This window comes from Penicillium crustosum (genome assembly GCF_028827405.1).
Source record: "Penicillium crustosum strain IBT 35664 chromosome Unknown utg000002l_segment0_segment0, whole genome shotgun sequence".
In the NCBI taxonomy this organism is placed as follows: domain Eukaryota; kingdom Fungi; phylum Ascomycota; class Eurotiomycetes; order Eurotiales; family Aspergillaceae; genus Penicillium; species Penicillium crustosum.
Window position 1 is genome coordinate 8,517,703 of NW_026623123.1, and position 18,420 is coordinate 8,536,122.

Below are 18,420 nucleotides of genomic sequence, written 5' to 3' on the forward strand. Positions count from 1 at the left end.
AAGAATAGCTGACCTCAAATCACACTCCTGGATATTATGATGCTAGACGTTTACTGTTGGGTGATATTGGCGCCCATGGCTCCTAATAATGGTATGAGGGAGTAGAAGCTCTCAACACAAACGCGCACAGCGATGATGACGCCGAGGAGGAACAGACCCATCACAAAACCAATATATGGCATCGAATCGATACCCACCAATATTGGTGGTTTGTTTCACTACTCCATCCTTACTAAACCTTTCTATAGCCCGGTTGAAGCCTATCTATCACGTCATTATCTGAACTGAAGATAAACCATTCTGCTTATATTCTATATGTTACCATACTGCATTTTACGGCTTTGAATTGATAAAAAAACAACTTCCATTGACAGCATTGCATTCTGACAGAAGCTAATTTCTATAATCGATCAGCCGAAATAAACCATAGCTACCCACGTACATACTAAGCCCCGTTGATTGTATTACGAGACCCCCTGGGCCATCACCCAGAATACGCTGAGTATCAACCATCAGCTTGCCAGCCGTAATCTCCTCCCAGTGCGAATCAGCAATCTCAGCTGCACTCCACAGAATATGAACACGTAAAAGCTCGGGGTCTCCCACAACGGGCAACGAGAGACAGCATGGCTGAGTGTGGTGCAGAGGCATAGATGTAATAGTGGCAACTCCGGATCGGCACTGCTCGGCCATAAGACGCATCATCCGGTCGCCGCTGGTAGGCTTGGTTCGTCCGCCAAATATAGTGAAATCTACCGTAACCCAGTGAACGAATTGGGTCGACTCAATATCCGGGATATTAGTGCCATTGGGGCGAGAGAACATACCTGGTGGAGACATCTTGGTTGAGATGAGAAAAGTGCGTTTAGATAGTTGAATTAGTATGAACCTAAGGTAATTGTGATGACTGGCTCGAGATGGGCTTAGATGGGATGATGAGCTTAATTGATGGGATGTATGGCCAGTTAAATACTAGCACCAGTCCACATGTGCATGTTGTCGAGTCTTTGTTAGGAACAATTGCCTTCACTGTCTTTCATGTCTATATCCGAGCCTTTGGGGAGTTTTCCCTTTGCCCCTTTATCCATATTTAGCCAGAGGTTATAGTCCATTTGAGCTCCTCCCGGCTTTTCTTGTCCTACATATCTATAGATGTAAAAGACGATGAAAGATGAGGCTATATCTTTTTTATACTTTTTTATTTTTTATAGTTCCATAGGTCGCAGACTTTTGAGTTCGATCTATGTTCTCCAGGGCTTAGCGTGATCCGGCTTCGGGATCGCGTCATTCCTCCCGAGGTCATTACCGAGGCCGCGGGGGTGCTCCTTCCAAAGTATCCTTCCTTCCTCGCAATCTGCTGGTCAATTGCGCCTTCCCGATATGTCTGCACGTGCTCTGCTTAAGCAGCAATTTAAGCTTAAAAACAAGCTTCCCATTCGCTGCTTTTCTAGCACCCGATCCACCAATGCGGACTTCACTCATGCGGTACAGTGCACCCGAGATCCAAGACAGAGACCTAAGGCTAATCCGAATGAAAGGTAATTGGCGCAGGCGTCGTCGGCCTCGCGACCGCACGGCAACTTGCAGCTCGCGAAGGCACCTCAACCATTTTACTAGAGCGCCATGACGCACCAGGGACAGAGACAAGCAGTCGCAACTCCGAGGTATGCATGCTATGCGACAACCCCACCCCGAACATTTGGCAACAGACACAACAAACCAAATAAACTAACAATATCCCCTCACCAACCAGGTAATCCACGCAGGTCTCTATTACCCCGCAACCTCCCTCAAAACCAGCCTCTGCATCCGCGGCCGCAACCTCCTCTACGACCTCTGCGCGCAAAACAACATCCCCCACCGCAACACGAAGAAATGGATCGTAGCGCAGACCCCCACGCAATGGGAAGCCTGTCTGAAAATCCACGCCCACGCACAAGGACTAGGTGACGCCCCGACACGGCTAGTGGGACGCGAGGAAGCGCAGCAGCGCGAACCAGACGTCAAGGCCGACGCAGGCATCGTCGAGAGCGAGACATCCGGTATCGTGGACAGTCACTCGCTGATGACCTATCTGCAGGGCGACTTTGAGGACCGTGGAGGTGACATTGCATTCAAGACACGCGTAACAAGCGTGGAGGCCATTGACGGCGGCCGTGGCGGGTACAAGATCACCGCTGTCTCGGATGAGGATGGTTCAGTTACGTCCATCACGGCTGAGACGCTGGTAAATAGTGCTGGCCATGGCGCGTGTGATATTAGCAACATGCTCCTCCCGCAAGAGCGCCATTTTGTTCCGCATTATGCTAAGGGCACGTATTTCTCTTATGCGTCATCCAAACCTAAGACTTCAGTTTTAGTTTATCCGGCGACTTTGCCCGGTACTGGAGGGCTTGGTACGCATCTAACGCTTGATATGGGTGGCCGCGTTCGCTTTGGGCCGGATGTTGAGTGGGTGGATAGTCCTGATGATTTGGTTCCGAGCGCTGCGCGTTTGGAGCGGGCATTGCCGGAGATCAAGGCCTATCTTCCTGGTGTCGATGTCGATGCCATCGCGTTGGATTACTGTGGCATTCGTCCTAAATTGGGGAGGGGCGGTGCTGTAAATGAGGGTAAGGGATTCCAGGACTTTATTATCCGGGAGGAAGAGGGTCTTCCTGGGTTCATCAATTTGTTGGGTATTGAGAGCCCAGGCTTGACGAGTTGTTTGGCGATTGGTGAGATGGTTAATGGTATTTTGTACCGTTAGGTATCTCTTTCTTCTTGCATTTTGGCTTGTAATTACTACATTTTTGGATGGTATATAGAAAATACATAGGAGGAAAAGAACATTGGACATAGACTATTAACCAAACCATCCCCTCAACACTTTGCGTAGAATTTCAGAAAGAGCACGACCTTCGGCTTTCTAACTTTAGAGGAAGCAAAGGGTAAGCATAAGCATCGAGGCTCAAGGACCAATGACATCGAACACATGAGGTGAGATTTTAGTTCCATTGCCTATATCAACGACCAACCCCAATCACTACACTACACTACATACATCAACTCCCACTTATCCCCGAAAATGACATCCCTCCTCACAACGGTAGGCCTCCGTGCCTCCCTTAACCCCAACTCAAATCACGGCCCCATGTTCCTAACATTCAACTTTATTCTCGCCTACGGCCTTCTCTCCTCGCGCACCCTAAAGCAATGGTACGGCCTCGACCATCAAGTCTCGCCGCGCGAAGACCTAGCCAAATACGGCGAGGCAGCTGTGCGCGAAGGCAAGATCACTCGCAGACAGCTGGATATGCTCAAGCGCAATGAGTCAGCGCATGCTAATGCGGTCGAGAATTTCCCATTGCTGGTTGCCGGTGTGCTCTTTGCATCGTTGGCTGGTGTCCCTGCGCGGAGAATTAATGCCGCGGCGTTGTCGTATACTGTTGCGCGCGTTGTTTATGGCGCTGTTTATATTTTTGTGGACCATCCTACGTGGAGTCAAGTGAGGGGGTTGGTTTGGTGGTGGGGGAATGTGAGTTGCTTTTTCCTATTGTGGAAGGCTAGGGAGTTATTGGCTTGAGGGATTGGAGCTTAGTGTATGTCAAGTGTACTGTATTCTTAGCGGAGTAGCATAGTACTAGAATAAAAACAACGTACAAGAAGGCAAATGTGTACTCTGTCAGTCATCAAGACTGAAGCAATAAACAAGACAAAAACCCTCATGTGCAATGCACAAAGCGAAAAAGAACAGTACCGGTACGCCATGACAGGATAAAAAGCGAAAGAAAGTAACCCCAGCGCAAAGTATGAACATGTAAAGCTCACTCCAAAGTCAACGTCCAGCGTCTATACAAAAACTCAAACACCCGAGCAACGAAAGTTCTGGACAGTAATACACAAAAGTAAACAAATCATTTCAAGCCAAATCCTTCGCTATTTACAACTGCATCCCAGAGCAGCCGCTGGAACTTCTCCCGCGTGGGATAGCGGTAAAGGCCAAGCGTGTTGAAACATGTACGCGCAATCGGGTAACGGGGACAGTCATCCCCAAGACAAGCAAGTCGGATAATAAGGCTGGTAGCCCCCATGGCAGGGATTCGATCGCTGCCAGTAATGAATGACAGGATCTTGCGCTGATCTTGAGGCTGCGATTTCTCAAAGAAGTCCCAGAACCATCGCACCACGGGGAGCGACTCTGGTCGTGGGTGTGACCAGTTGTCGTAGGTGGCAACAGCCCGGAGTGAACTAACATCGAGTGGTTCATCTGAGCCGCGGACTAGCATTTCGATCTCTTCTGGTCGGAACAGTGATAGTGCATTGCCACCGCAAACCGTGAAGAAACCGCGTTTGAAAGGTTCGAATTGTCGGGCCACGGCTGCGTCTAGCAGATATTGGACATACAAATCCACAAACTCCCGCTTGTTGGAGTTGGTCACCGGCCGCTTCTCGCCATTTGCACAGAGTGGCACGCTGATGATCTCGCCGTAGCGATCGACCTGGGCAACGAAATCATAGCAGAATGTCTCGGCGACATCGCCTTCAAATTCTAGTAGACCCCGGAGTCCTTTGGCGAGAGTTGGCCGGTACTCGGCAAGGTCTTCTAGGGTGCATTTGAAGGTCGAACGCATGGAGGTAGCCGTTTGGGGACCGTTGGCGTGCGGCGCTGATGACAGCAATTTCTTGAACGCAAACGGCGGGAGATCAACATCAAGGATGGTGGAGTTGTAAATGGCGAGGCCTAGAAGAACTCCAACCAAGAAAAATTGTTCGGATGACTCAAAGCAATACGGATTAAAGTAGCAGTACTGCGAATCATCATCGTAGATGAAGAGGCCTATTTTGAATTAGTGGGTCGTTCACTCTAAAATCGGAGAACGCTTACCATGAAGCGGGTCAAAGACCTCTCGGACGAGCAGAAGGAACCATTCCTTCCGCAGGCCACCAGCGTCAATGCCTTCTTCGCCCAAAAATTCGATCCGGAGACCCTTTTTGATTTCTTCTTGGCCAGTGCCAACGACTTCACTCACTCCCTTGAGGCTGTCTTCAATCAAACACTCGCGTCGTACCTTCAACACGAGATACTGACTAACCGCCGTGTGATTGAGGACACTGTTGAAAAATGCATCGCGTGCTTTCACTTCCATTTGACGACGCGCATCATGCTCCATGATGTGGATTTTGGCCCAGATGCTAAGGAGGAACGGATACTGACAGAACGAAAACTTCGCAACTTTAGCTTCCCAGGTCTCGAAGTCCGTCACTAAATCCGAATAGTCCAGCAGTGTATTGTAAAATGTGCTGATCGGAATCATATGTCCTTGGCGAGGTCCGGGGTTCTTGGGCATTTCAAGACTGCGCGGGGTTCCATCAGACTTCCTCGTTGAAGAGGAGGTGTTAGCCGTAAAGAACAACGACAGTACTCTTGCCGCCGCTCTGACCTGCCAGTCCTCGGCGTATATTATGGGGTCTTCTGTTTTTTTGCCAGGCTTCTTGTTCGTGGTACTTCGATTAATCGCGGCGTGAAGTTCTGCAGCAGTATTTCCCGAAGCACTGGCGAAGCTCGGTATTAGATCGTCTCCATTTTGAGAGTTTTGGGGGTTTGGGGGCGCTTTCGCCCATGCTGACGACTCAAACGGTAAGTGAGAAATCCACCGACAAGTTCTACCAGTCGTTCGAAATGTCTGACCGAGAAACGGGAAGCCCAAGACACGATGTAGTGGTGGCAGTCATTAGGCAAATTAGACATGAGTCCGAGGATTCTTTTGATAATCCCATAGTGATGACTGGAGCCCTCTGGACGAGCAGGGGCTTTGGGCGACTCTTTCTGCAAGGGTTTTCCGTTTGTCGACTTCGGGTAGTCTTTTGGATTCGATGGGCGCCTATCGTCTCCATGAGGCGGCAAGGTGGGCGCCTGATGGCAATAAGCCGCAGGTGAATACAAGAGAGGATTCGCTAACAGAATGAACAAGAACCTAGTATCTTCTGGTTTCTTTAGAACACGGCGCGGGCGCTTGAGGGCGGCCTCGGTAGCTTTCAACAGTGCCCGTTGTAAGTGCAAACGGGACTCGCTGATTTGTCTCCCAATCAAGGATGGATCAATAGACGCCCATCTCTTGGCTCGGATCGAATCAGCTTCTGATCGTGTGGGGTCAGGTCTTTTTGCAGCCCAGAGCTCAGTCCAAGAATTCCCCGCAGACAGAATTGAATGATACCACTGAGCTAACTCAGTCCAGTTGATCCGAGGACTTCGCGATGATATCATTCGAGACTTTGGGGCAGTCTTCTCTTTTGAATACGCGGGATTTTGGCCTTCAGCTTCAGCCCACTCATTCATCCACCAAGCGGAGTTCTCGGTCAAATCCCCCAAAAGAAGAGTTTTGGCATCCGGTTCAAAGACAGGAGCGTCATGCGCTGGTTCGGGCATTGTGGTCGGCTCCATCCTCATTCTCGACGGATTACCATTACTCGCTGATCGAGTTGATCGAGGAGGTGGGTACGTGGTGAAAGATTCGTTGAGGCAATCACAACCTTTGAAGGCAGTGGCGATCGTATTTTCCAGCCGTTTGAAAATGTGTGTCCGATTGTCCGAGCTTTTAAACTCCGGGTTCCCAGCTCGTGAGACATCTTGCGGGTGGCATTCTGGCTTTGGAGTTGATCGGAGATCTGAATTTGCTCGGATTCTGACGGGTGTGTCATTTCCCTCCCAGCGAACGGATTGTGGCGTCAAGTAACCTGAGTTCTCCTTTGACGCCGCCAACCTTTCCCGTTCGCTGGAATGGGAAGCACTGCGGCCCCGAGAATCTCCAGTGCGAGGAGGTGCAAGGTTGTTTGGACGAGATACATGAGCCTGCATTGGCGGAAGATCAGGTAGCGGTTTGTTTTTTATGTCGTCGTCCGGCGGCGACCATGACCGGGACCCATTGTCCAAAAGACTATCGAAATACATATTGAGACACCCTCCGATCATACCACGGGTTTGATTGGCCGTCAAAGGAAACACTGTTGTAAATAATTAGCATGTTTTACAAGTCTATAAAGCAAAATTAGCATTGGCGGTGTTACCTTTACTTGCCAACTTGGACGCTCCACCCTGAGACGCTTGCGAGGGGTTGTCTTTCGACTCATGAGACATCGGCTCGAGGTCTGTGACCATCAAGCAGTCGGTGCACCTAAACACCTTCAAGTGTCGAGGCCACCGGACAGTAGCATCACAAGTCTGGCACTTGCCCTCGACAATATCATTTCCAGCTGCTGCACCTTTCCGAGGACTTGACGACTCGGGCTCTAATGGATAGGTTACCTCATCGTCATCATCATCGTCAGAGTCCCAAGTCGCATGCTTGGGGGCTGCCTTGTCCCGCTTTCGCCCAAAACCAGCGAACGGATTGCTGATTGAGCGTGAATGTCCTCGGTGGTACGAATTCTTAGGCGAACTGCCGTTTAACGGGGGCATGACCGAAGCATCACGAGGCCGAGCTATGCGGCGTGGGCTGATTTCCAGTCCAGGGGTTTGAGAAGGGTGTAGTTCAGGGATGACAGCGTTGCCAGCAGTTGAGATCGGGGGGATAGGCGGATGACGTTCAGACCGGGACGGCATAGAGGCGCATCAAGTTGATTGGGGTTGTATTTGACCAGATTCACCCTCTCTGGTATTGTATCCAGCTCGTGGAGCTTGGTCTTCGTGCCAGACACATGCGAATAGCTCAAGGAGGACGGAGTGGGGATCAGGCAGTCGAGTAAAGCGAGCTTTGCTTCTTTGTTCGGTAAATGACAGGTTGGTCTATTGCAAGGATAGATATTCAGTAAGCAAGTCAAGTTTCACCAAATAAAGAACACTCTCACCTTTGATAGAAGAGTGATATGTGGTTACAGCAGCATTTCATAGTCTGTAGACGGATTGGGAAAGTGGCCGGGGGATGGATGCAGTTCATGCCTCAGGCGCTCAATTTCTATTTATGGATTGGCCGCCGGAATTCGCAGGCGAGACATCTATTTTTGTGAGACAACGCACATCCTGGTGGATGATCTTAATTAAAGACAGCATTTGGCGTATAAGATTCCCCAATTTGCAAGACATTTTAGCTCCTAGCCATAAATGCACTAGACCACTTGCTAGCGATTCGCTAAGGCAAACTACTCTCTAACGGCGGTTCGTCCCCCGCAAGTACGACACTAAGAGACGAAAACCAGTCAGATTTCACGATAGACATACATAGAACTAGACAAAAAATATAACACTAATTCAAGTCTACTCATTCTACGATACCAGTGGCATGGAGTTGAACCAGTCATACTTCGTTAATAGGGGAATTGAAAATAGAACAAGATGGCTTTTTGGCTAACAACAGAGCCGGCTGGTCTGCATTAAAGTTGAGCCCAGCGTGGATAACACTGTCTGGGAAAGAAGTGTTTGAATAAATGACCACAGGCCGTAACCAACATTTTCCAACCGAAACCACTGGGAAAGTGCACTATCGCACTTAACGGTAACGCCAGTAGCTCTGGGTGTTCTGGCGCTTCCAGGTGTGGCGGCGACCAGCCTTGGTGTTGTTGTAGCGGTGACCCTTGTTGATACCACGGGACTTCTTGCCAGTGGCGGTGAGGCCACGGGACTCGCGGTGCTAGAAAGAAGAATCTGATCAGCAAAGCTCTCGAGCATCATAACTGGATTTCGAGCCAAACTCACCTTGTGAACGGAGTTACAGATCCAGTTGATGCGAGCATCACGACGGATGGCCTTGTGCTGGGGATCGACAAGGATGACCTCGTAGTACTTGTAGGTGGAGTCCTGGTTGATCCAGTAGGAGTTCAGGACGCGCAAGTTAGCAGCGCGGCGGCCAACACGCTCCTCAGCGGTGGACTTGAGAGCACGCTGGTACTTGAGCTGGTTAACACCGTGGTTGGTGGGCTTGCCTGTTCACACAATCGCACATTAGCCAAAAAAATTCTTTCAATTCCCACAGGTCTCGAAAAATCTGCTTGTCGATAGGAAAAGTTCGTACCGTAGGTGGCACCCTTGGAGACAGGGCGTTTGCGGCCACCGCGGCGGACACGGGCACGGTAGATAACGTAACCCTGCTTGGCCTTGTAACCGAGACGACGGGCCTTATCGGGGCGCGAGGGGCGCGAGGCACGGTGGATGGCGTTCAGCTGGCGGAGCTATATTATGCACTCTCAGCAAAGTTCAACGAGTGTATAGCAAGACACATGAATCCCAAAAGGGCTTTCTTGCGTGCCACAATCATTTCCGCCGAATGACTTTTGTTCGAGCCGCCTAGCAATACCACATGAAGACGGCATATCCTAAGGCAACGCACACGAGTGCTCGGCGGAGATGTCAGGCAATCGGGGGCGAAGGGTTTTATCTCACCTCCCAGCATCGGACGCGCAGCAGGAAGCGAATCACATCGGACTGCTTCTTCTTCTGGATTTCTTCCACGTACTTGAGGGCACCCATCTGGACGGTTGTAAGTCAGAGAAATGCACTGGCGGTAGAGATGGTATTGAATGAAAAATGATAAACGTACCTTGTCGGCTGTACGAGGTCGTCGGTTGTCGTTGTCGCAAAAAGTTCGAGGAGGAAAACGTCTAGAGGCAGAGGTTGTGTGTGGGACGCTAGCGATTAGCGAGTTGACCCACCTTAGCCAATCACGGGATGAGCGAACTTAATGCCTGTAACATCAGGTGTCAATGCCAATCCACTGCCTCAGGCCGCAATTTCTAAATTGGCACGCTTTCGTTCATTTTCTTACTTGGGCAATATTGAATGAAAATCAAGGGTTAAAAATGGAAAGGCTCTTCTTGAAGGATTACGCTTTTTTACGTTTTGCTCCTAGGTATTACCGCGTGGTTTGCGTTATAGACCATGGCTAGAAGGAAAACAAGACATCCATATTAAGAGTTTTTTTTTTTTTTTTTTTTTCCAAGTCCTCAAGGCCGGAAGCACTATAAGAAGTATAAGAAGATTTTACATCCATAATTAGAGAAATTTTGTATAATCTGTTTGATTTTGAGATACATCTCCAGATACTCAATCACGATGGGAAAAAAACATCATACAAAAAACCTTAAGATCGTCCAATCAACTCGCTCCGTAAATGCAACTAATAATCCTCGCTCTCTCCATGCTGGCATCAAAGGCATAATCTTCCAAAATTAAAAATCAAAGAACAAGCAGTCTCATGTGTTGCATTCAAGGGCGCCTCGAAAGATGCTCTCGTTCAACCATTTCATTGGTCACTGAAATGTAATATGATCCCGCTGGCAAAACGCTCTTCTTGCATAAAGGACAAAGACAACAGTTCTGGATCAAGAATGGATCGATGCACGCTGAGTCAAATATGTGTCCGCAAGGAAGCTCGCGGATAGTAGATGAGCCAGCGACAAAATCGTCGAGACAAATTGCACAAGTTGTTTGGGTATGACTTAGACGGTACTTGCTTCTGCAAGAATCATTCTGTTCAGATTTGATGATCGCTGCCGCGGGTTTCTGGATGCCAGCATAATCCTGCACATGGCTGTCTTCATTGGACGATAGCGAGTAGGTCTTGTCCCCAGAGTAATGCTCGATTGGATTCTCTGATGTACCATCTTGTGGGAGCGTTGCTTCTGTTGGAGGTTTGATCTCCAAGTATGTATAAAGTGGCATTTTTCTAACCACTTCTGGGGGAGCTGTCATTTGGTTCAATGCCAAGGCCTCGATGTCGACTTGACCTGCATCAACACGTCTCTGGAGCTGAGCCCGTCTCTTGCGCAGGACGAGTCGATAAATAATGATTAGGATAATACTGAGTATTAGAACTGTTCCTGCAATTGCAAGTACGAAACTCCAGACGCTCGTTGACGAAGTTGTGGGTTCTTCACCTACGATATGTGAGCATATATTTTGATAGTGACGCATTTCCCTGACCTACCAGTTTCAATCCTAGCAAACAACCGGTTTGTCTTGGTCTGTAGTGCAAAATTGTCGGCCAAGTTTTCTCTCTTGTCGTCAGGTGTCTCGCTTGAATACCACGTGAGATCATTGATCAATGAGGTTCCAGCTGGGCCTGGAATAGCATACACCGGGTAATTGTTGTCCATTCTCCATTTATCTCCATCGTTGATTGTCCACCGAGGGTCGTTCGAGTCAGGTGGTATGCCGGTATCGTTATCTGATGGTTGGAAAAAGATCATGGCATGCGTGCCGACCTTTCGGGCGGCAGAGAGGAATGATAGCGAACACTCGGCGGTTACCCATGGAGCAAGGCCAACGAGGGAGTATCCGAATTCTGACACATCTTCATAGCGGGTCACATTTAACGGCACAGATGAAGCGGTAATGTCATAGCAAGGATCATGCGGCTCTAGACTGGGTACAAACAAGAGGCCTGATACCAATCCGTCTTTGGGAATGCTGTTGCTCGATATCGTTTGGACCTTGCGGTCAAGAACAAACCGATAAGCAACATTCTCCTATTCAATTATGTGAGTCAGTTTCAGCCCCAGAGGCTGATGTAGATTCTAAGTGGACAAGGCATGCTTACTTCGACTGACGAGGTGGAGTTTGAAGCTTGCCCTTCACCTGCCCAAAGTGTAGCTGCTTTATCCACGGAGTCATTTCGCGTGGACATAGTAGCAGCTGACATGATGTCTGATATTAGGTCAAGTGAATAGCGAAGACGAATGTCAAGTAAAGGATAAACTAAAGGCTAAATGGTTGAGACCAGTGAGGAAGGCGTGTGTGCATGGAGGAAACAAGTTGAAATTTGAATATGGAAAAGTTTGAAAATATGGCAGCCACTACGGTTTTAGGTAAAGTCCTTTGAGACGGCACTCAGCCCTGAAGCATCCCATACATCCTTATTGCTAATTAGAGCTCTACAACGGAAGAATGCGAGAGTCAATCGGGACCGTCACAGGAATGTAGAATAAGCCTGGTTCCAACCACGAGGCAAGAGGCAAAACGTCTTGGCTCAAATACACTAAGTTTCACATTTTCGAAGAAATCTCCGTGAACGAGTAAACAAATAAAAATGGCCGAGCGCGTGGTCTACGATCGTATACTTCGCTACACATGGCCGTTCGCGGTAGACCGTTTATGGAGATGATCATCAACAGGCAACTCTTCGGCAACTCTTCAAGCTTTTACACTTGGCATTTGGATTTAGCGAGATTGTATTATAAATAGTAATGCTTCAACGCTTGCAATTCATAAATGACCTCGTTTGCTCTCTAATTCTTCATCCCTTTGAATGTGTTCGGAATAGCCGACATCGGGTCCTATCCGCAGAACTGTAGGAATGTGTGTCAACTTTCAACCTTAACCGCATTTTTGGGCGATAGGCCATGTGTGAGCCTTCAATTGGTGAGGCGCAAGAGAGGCGCAAGCCTGGATAGTGTGCTATAGAATGCAAATAGTTGAATCATCTCACAAACACCATGTGCTCATTGCCAAGTGCTCAGCCAATGAATCGAGTGTGGTGCACGTGATGATAGGCCTCGTATCGTCATCACGTGTGTATATCCTGGCCGACCGCCAGCGACCACCAACCATCATCACCTCTGGAAAGTCATAATTTATCCGTGACCGAGAGGATCTTTTTCTCTGTATCTGCTTTAGCTCATGATCAGAAAACTTTGGGGAATAATCAACCTCCTTTCATTATTCTTCACTCGCAGTGACCAATGACAGCATGTGTCTGTCTAGTCCCATTCACACCTTCTAGGATCCTTTCTTTCGATCAATCTCTCTTTTCATTGATACTGTCCTTGATATCTTAATCGTTTCGTCCCTTTTTTCCCCCTTCATCCGAACATCAGTCCGAAGAAACGCCATGCCGCCCGCATATAAAGGCAAGGGCAAAGGCCGCGATGCGCGCCAGTCGCGTAGCCGCAATACCACCCCGTCCAGCGCTAGTGCTCCCGTTATCCCAGCACTACCCATCCAAAGCTACCTGGAGAACGATGTCACCAAGCACATTGACTTGGCTAGTGTGCGGTATTCCGATGTGTTGGACCTGGTATCCGCGCAGAACATTCCAGATTCAAAAACATTAGAGACATTGGTGGAGCACCTAAAGGGTCTTAGTGACATGGCCGATCTCCGTGGTGAGGTTTGCAATGCGGGAATGCGCGAGATGTCTCAAAAGCGCAAGGAAGTGGAGGATCAGGAGCTTGATCGTGAAGTTCGAGATCGCTCCAAGTTGAAACGTGAAACCGAAGAGGACGACGATATTCATAAGGGTGGGAAGCTGAAGAAGCGGAAAGAACGCTCAAGTGGAAAGGAAGATCGGCCGTTAAATCACGGCGCCCATGAGGTCGCGCGCCAAGATGGAGCTGAGACCAAGGTTGAGGGAGGTAAGAGATCCAACTCGGCGCTTTCTTTCCACTCTTTGTTTTTACCGACCCATCTCCACAACTCTGATCTTCTTTCACTTTCCCCACTGTTCAACTTTCTCTAACCGTCAACAGCGGCTTCTCCAGCATCGAAAAACTCCAAGAATGCGATATCGGATGAAAGCTCGCTTTCACCTCCATCGATGATGTCCCCCAACGGCACGACCACTGCTGGCGAAGGCCCTCCCCCGGAACCCCCGGTTCTGAAACCAGTACCGATTCCCATCAACCTGAAGCCCAGCCTGCAATTCCTCAAGTGCAAATCTTTGGCGATAACCCGCTGAAGTTTGACGATCCGACCATTTACAACATTCGAGATGTTCTCCCAGGCATGACGGACGATGAGAAGAAAGAGATTTACAGCGTTGCCCACTTCCCCAAGACCGATCTGGCCCACATGGCAGCTGGTGTGGCCCCTGACAAGGACTTCAGCAACGCCAAACCTTCCAATCAAGTCAGCGCGAATACTTTCCTGACTTACATTGAACCTTACGTCCGGCCTCTTACCGAGGAGGACATTGCCTGGTTAAAAGAAAGGGTAAGTCAATTGCAGTCTAATTTTATGTCAATGCAAGCTGATTTGTCACAGGGTGATCGCACTACTCCATTCATCATGCCCCGTCGCGGAAAGAAAAATTATCGTCAAATCTGGGCGGAGGAGGATGGAGTGTCATACGATTCGAGTCAAGATGACAAGGACCAACTGCCTTTGAATCAAGGCCGTGGCAGCATTGAACAGCTGACTGACGATAAAGCCGAAACCAACGAAGTCTCGGTTGGACCTCTCCTCAGCCGACTCTGCTCTCTCCTCCGTTATGAGCACCGTACCTTTCCCGAAGATTCCAACCCTACCGCAAATGGGGATACTGCTAGTGTGACTGGACTAGGTGGAGACGCAATGGACATCGATCAACCCACTGAGGAGAAGGAGAAGGAGAACAAGAGCGAAACCAAGCCTCTCCCTGCTGCAACTACTTTCCGCGACGCAGATCCAAACGACTTTAAAACTTCGGTCGCAAAGCTGGACCATGCCCAACTTGACGAACGCGCCAAAGCCGAACTACGATTCATCGGTTTCCTCGGTGCAGATGATAATCCAGACTACGACGCTCACTACGACGATGAAGTAGCTGAGCGACTCCGCCTCCTTCAAAGCGAACTCAAGAAGCAAATCGTTACCAACAATGCGCGCAAAGCTCGCATTCTGAAGATTGCCCAGGAGCACATGGCCATGCTTGAGTTTACTACCATCCAAGACGACCTCGACTCTCAGGTCCAACAGGCCTATCTCAAACGCACCCGCACCATGGGCAAGAGCAAGAAGGGCGCTCAGCCCAAGCACCGACCTGGCGGCGCAGGCGGTGGCAGCCATGTCGCTGGTTCTGCGGGCGTTTCCCGTCCTGCTGTGGGAGATGCTGCGAAGATTGTCATGGACCGTCGTCGTCGCTGGAACGAGGCATTCCTGCCTATCTTTGACGATATCAAGACTACCATTCCCTCCGAGGGAGAGACAATCTTCGACCCGGAAGTTATGGCTGAGTACGAGAAAGCCGAGCTTGAGAACTGGGACGAGGAATAAATGCTCCACCCTATCCGCTTTGTTCTGGTTGTTTATCACTCGACGACCCATCTTCTGTCCTTTGGCTGTTAGCCATCCTCAACCTTATTTTGATTTATTTCCCGCACGATACGATACGAATGCATGATGGACTGGCGTTGCGTTAGCGGATACCTCTTTTTTCTGTTCCACCACCTCGAATCTTGAACCCCGTGGTTACCCATGTTGCAGTCCGCCTAAAGATACACACAGGATCTTTTCCACGTGTATCTACCTAGTTGGATGTGACTATGTCAGTGTATTCTTATTCTAAAGCTGTAGGCTTTCAATGAAACCAAATTTTTCAATCTTCAAGTTGCCAGTAGTACCCGTAGCACCTAATATATATATCCGATCTCCACAACGCCAAAAATGACAAAAAGTAGGGTATCGATCAATTATAGCAATCCAAAAACAGTAACAAAAAAAAAAAAGAAACCACCAAACTCATCTATGAAGAATCAATACCTCCCAAGGGTATCTCTTAAGTCTAGCCGTCAACTCCCTCTCACTCATCTCCAACTCCGTACAAATCTGATCAAAGCAATGGGTACCATCAAGATACTTCCCAAGAACATCATCCCCAACAACCTCATCTTCCTCTTCCCAAAACGCCGACGGCGCCCCCGCACTCCCATTCCCATTCCCACTCCGACCCCCACTAACCACCGACCCAGCCCGCTCCCGACTAGACTCCCTCTTCGCAACTGCCGAGATAGGCGCGTCCTCGGACACACTCGAGACCTCATGGGGGGTATTGTTACCCGTAGTGGCGCGCGACGACAACGCCGTCGGTGTGAACGACGACGCGCGCGGCGGAGGCGCAGGCTGGCTCGTTGCGCATGCGTATTTATGCACGCGGTACAAGAAGCCCTTTATCACGCCGAAGGTGATGAAGCGACGGATGTCGATGTTTGCTAAGGAGCGGCTGTGCGCTGCGTACCATTGCTTGACGCTCTGGCCCTGTTTCAGGCTTGCGTAGAGCTCGACTAGCGAGGCGCCGTCGACGATTGCCGGTTTGTGGAGTGTGTTTGTTGATGTTGGGGAGGTGGTGGAGGGGGTTTCTTCGGTGCCGAGGAGGGGCCAGATTTCCTCGGCGTCGAAGCGGGATTCCTCGCGTACGAGGCTTGGTGTTGGGTCTGTGAGGGAGCTGGAGAGGTGGGCTGTTCCGGCGCTGCCGTTTGTGCTGCCGTTGGCGCTTGGGCTTGGGATTAGGGTTGGGGGAGAGGGGAGGAAGGGCCGGTTGGTGGGTGTGGTGCGAAACGGAGGTTTACGTAGCGGGCACATTCTAATTGCATTGCTTCGTCGGAGCCTATTGTTGCGCTGAATTGGGCGGTTGGGGCGTAGATCGCGGAGAAGGAGAAGATGTCGAGGATAAATAGGCAGCCGTAGTAGAGGAGGTGTCGAAGGGCGCGGCAGGTGAGGGAGAAGTCTGTGTCGGCTAGGATGGAGATGATGCGGACGCTGTTGACGCCATTGATATGTGGTACGATCTGACCGGGTTTAGTTGTTGCGTTTCTAACCAACGGGACAAGATCATCTTTTACATACCCTTTGCATGGTCAAATCCCAGTTCTCGTCCATGAAGGCCTGGTATCGCAACGTGAAGAGCGGCACTTGCCAGGCCTTGACAGCCGGGGGAGAGGGATATATCGGGAAAAGTTTGATGTTCAGAGTGTTTAGTTCGTCTGGATAGATTAGTTAGCAGCAGGATCATGCTAAACAGGTCGATGGACATACCAATGGGAATCATGCACTCGCAATAATTGTTCAAGTCCTCCATCAACATCTCACAAAGACTATACACCTTCCCTTCGCCACTCTTCGAGAAATCGCGAGACAAGAAACCATTCTGCTCTTCCAGACCATGCATTAGGTCTGCTAGCTTCTGCACCACGCTCTTATACGTGCTGAAGTCGTCCTCCTCGGCGAGGACTATGCAGAAGTTGAAGATAAATTCATTTCGGTCATACCGCACTGACTTCATGCAGATTGGGTAACCCAGGATACGATATCCGTTTGTGCAGACTTGCAAAAGATTTCCACAGAGCTCCTGGCGGGGGATCACGAAGAAGGAGACATCGGAGAAGGTGAGAAAGGGTGGCTGTGAGGGGGCGGTGGGGGAGGGTACGATGGCTCCGTCGGGGACTTGGTGGACGACTTTTGGTCCTGTATGACAGTACATAGTGAGTATATATGCAATTGAAGGCTTATCATGGTATTGAAGGTCCTTACCCTCTATCGTGTCGAATTTACTGTAGAAGATTGCCTTGATCATGGTGGAGATGCTGTATGGTAGGGAGTGATGCTTATAATCAAACTGGGTATGAAGAAGCACAGTCTATCGGCCAAATTCAATCAAACATGGAGCTAAAACGAGGTTCATGTTCATGTCATAGAGATCAGTTGCGGAGCGGACTTCGGAGCGGAGAGCTTATCGAAATCAATATTTCCCTGGCTATTCCAAATTAAGCTAGACCATGTAAATCGTGTGTCTCTTATTGGCTAATCCCGGTTGGAGCTTTAATCACGTGATATATGATGCTCTATCTATCCCCGCACTTTGTTTACCAACTTACCCTCATTCCGCAATAGCTTCAGGGTATCTCAGATATATTCTATATCTTATTTTTCCCTATGCGAAGGTGCTCCGCTTGTCACTTTGAAATCGTAGTCGGCAAGTATCTATATTCTTCAAACAATACCAACCAGATAAGATTGGCTAATCTTGGGTGTGGTATTTACTGGTCGTGCGTCGAATCCGACATGTTGCTGGGGTTTCAAAACATGGTGTATGGCACCTTCATCGGGCATAATAACGCGGGTAAATTTATCGCAGGGGCTATCCTCCACCGGAGCTGGGAATCGTTGTGTGTGCTAGAACATCCATGGCGGCTATGTCCTCCTCGTGAACAGGGTAATGGGTTCTCACCGATGCGGATAGATAGGGGTACACAGCTTGTGGTCAGCACTAACAAAGATGAGGGTGTAGTATGGGAGTTTATTCGGGTCGAAGATGAGGCTGCTATCTGATTTGCTCCTTTCATTTCCAAGCACTAGCTTTTTCGAATAATGTTTAATATCAAGGAAGATCAAGTTGCATCTCGAGCTCTACAGTACCCATCTATCGGATTATCATGAGCGGAAGTGATATTTAACAGATACATTTCTGAGTAAGTTAGAATAACTTTTGCCGTTTACTGAAAATCCTCCGATTACCACGTTGAATATGAATATACCCGGCAAAGCAAACAATAGAAAAAGCTAACGAGTCAAATAACAAAGCAAGGCGAGGAACAGGAACATGAGGGTATTGAAGGAAATGAGACAAGAGAAAATGAAATCTATGCGTAAGCAACAGACTCTTCTGGAGGCATAAGTCGAGTAATGGATATAGATAAATAAAAGCAAAGGGAACCCCGAGAAGAAGGAGCCAGTCCACTTCAGACAATGCGAGAGAG

At 49.2% G+C, this 18,420-nt stretch overlaps 8 protein-coding genes across 8 annotated transcripts; 4 read left to right on the forward strand and 4 right to left on the reverse strand.

Annotated features, from left to right (window-relative positions):
• Positions 1–393: 393 nt before the first annotated feature.
• Positions 394–840, reverse strand: N7487_006747 (uncharacterized protein; the record flags this gene model as incomplete). The annotated part of the gene is made up of 2 exons (XM_056874494.1): positions 394–400; positions 443–840. 2 exons carry the CDS (start codon positions 838–840, stop codon positions 394–396), a joined length of 405 nt encoding a protein of 134 aa, XP_056732214.1.
• A 507-nt stretch (positions 841–1,347) lies between these two features.
• Positions 1,348–3,565, forward strand: N7487_006748 (uncharacterized protein; the record flags this gene model as incomplete). The annotated part of the gene is made up of 5 exons (XM_056874495.1): positions 1,348–1,485; positions 1,539–1,664; positions 1,754–2,732; positions 2,879–2,930; positions 2,992–3,565. The coding sequence occupies exons 1-5, from the start codon at positions 1,381–1,383 to the stop codon at positions 3,563–3,565; spliced, it is 1,836 nt and encodes a 611-aa protein (XP_056732215.1). The 5' UTR covers positions 1,348–1,380.
• Positions 3,566–3,896: 331 nt separating this feature from the next.
• N7487_006749 (HECT-type E3 ubiquitin-protein ligase) lies at positions 3,897–7,582 on the reverse strand (the record flags this gene model as incomplete). The annotated part of the gene is made up of 4 exons (XM_056874496.1): positions 3,897–4,819; positions 4,868–5,612; positions 5,672–6,984; positions 7,048–7,582. 4 exons carry the CDS (start codon positions 7,580–7,582, stop codon positions 3,897–3,899), a joined length of 3,516 nt encoding a protein of 1,171 aa, XP_056732216.1.
• A 676-nt stretch (positions 7,583–8,258) lies between these two features.
• On the reverse strand, positions 8,259–11,612 carry N7487_006750 (60S ribosomal eL15 domain-containing protein; the record flags this gene model as incomplete). The annotated part of the gene is made up of 9 exons (XM_056874497.1): positions 8,259–8,606; positions 8,672–8,898; positions 8,988–9,144; positions 9,356–9,442; positions 9,513–9,649; positions 10,226–10,245; positions 10,314–10,848; positions 10,899–11,439; positions 11,511–11,612. The coding sequence occupies 9 exons, from the start codon at positions 11,610–11,612 to the stop codon at positions 8,466–8,468; spliced, it is 1,947 nt and encodes a 648-aa protein (XP_056732217.1). The 3' UTR covers positions 8,259–8,465.
• Positions 11,613–12,800: 1,188 nt separating this feature from the next.
• N7487_006751 (uncharacterized protein) lies at positions 12,801–13,646 on the forward strand (the record flags this gene model as incomplete). The annotated part of the gene is made up of 2 exons (XM_056874498.1): positions 12,801–13,323; positions 13,438–13,646. The coding sequence occupies 2 exons, from the start codon at positions 12,801–12,803 to the stop codon at positions 13,644–13,646; spliced, it is 732 nt and encodes a 243-aa protein (XP_056732218.1).
• Positions 13,647–13,693: 47 nt separating this feature from the next.
• On the forward strand, positions 13,694–14,941 carry N7487_006752 (Ada3 domain-containing protein; the record flags this gene model as incomplete). The annotated part of the gene is made up of 2 exons (XM_056874499.1): positions 13,694–13,900; positions 13,952–14,941. 2 exons carry the CDS (start codon positions 13,694–13,696, stop codon positions 14,939–14,941), a joined length of 1,197 nt encoding a protein of 398 aa, XP_056732219.1.
• Positions 14,942–15,406: 465 nt separating this feature from the next.
• On the reverse strand, positions 15,407–17,237 carry N7487_006753 (nitrogen permease regulating protein NPR2; the record flags this gene model as incomplete). Its single annotated transcript, XM_056874500.1, has 5 exons — positions 15,407–16,122; positions 16,224–16,452; positions 16,511–16,647; positions 16,700–17,128; positions 17,195–17,237. 5 exons carry the CDS (start codon positions 17,235–17,237, stop codon positions 15,407–15,409), a joined length of 1,554 nt encoding a protein of 517 aa, XP_056732220.1.
• Positions 17,238–17,746: 509 nt separating this feature from the next.
• On the forward strand, positions 17,747–17,992 carry N7487_006754 (uncharacterized protein; the record flags this gene model as incomplete). Its single annotated transcript, XM_056874501.1, has 1 exon — positions 17,747–17,992. One exon carries the CDS (start codon positions 17,747–17,749, stop codon positions 17,990–17,992), a length of 246 nt encoding a protein of 81 aa, XP_056732221.1.
• Positions 17,993–18,420: the final 428 nt, after the last annotated feature.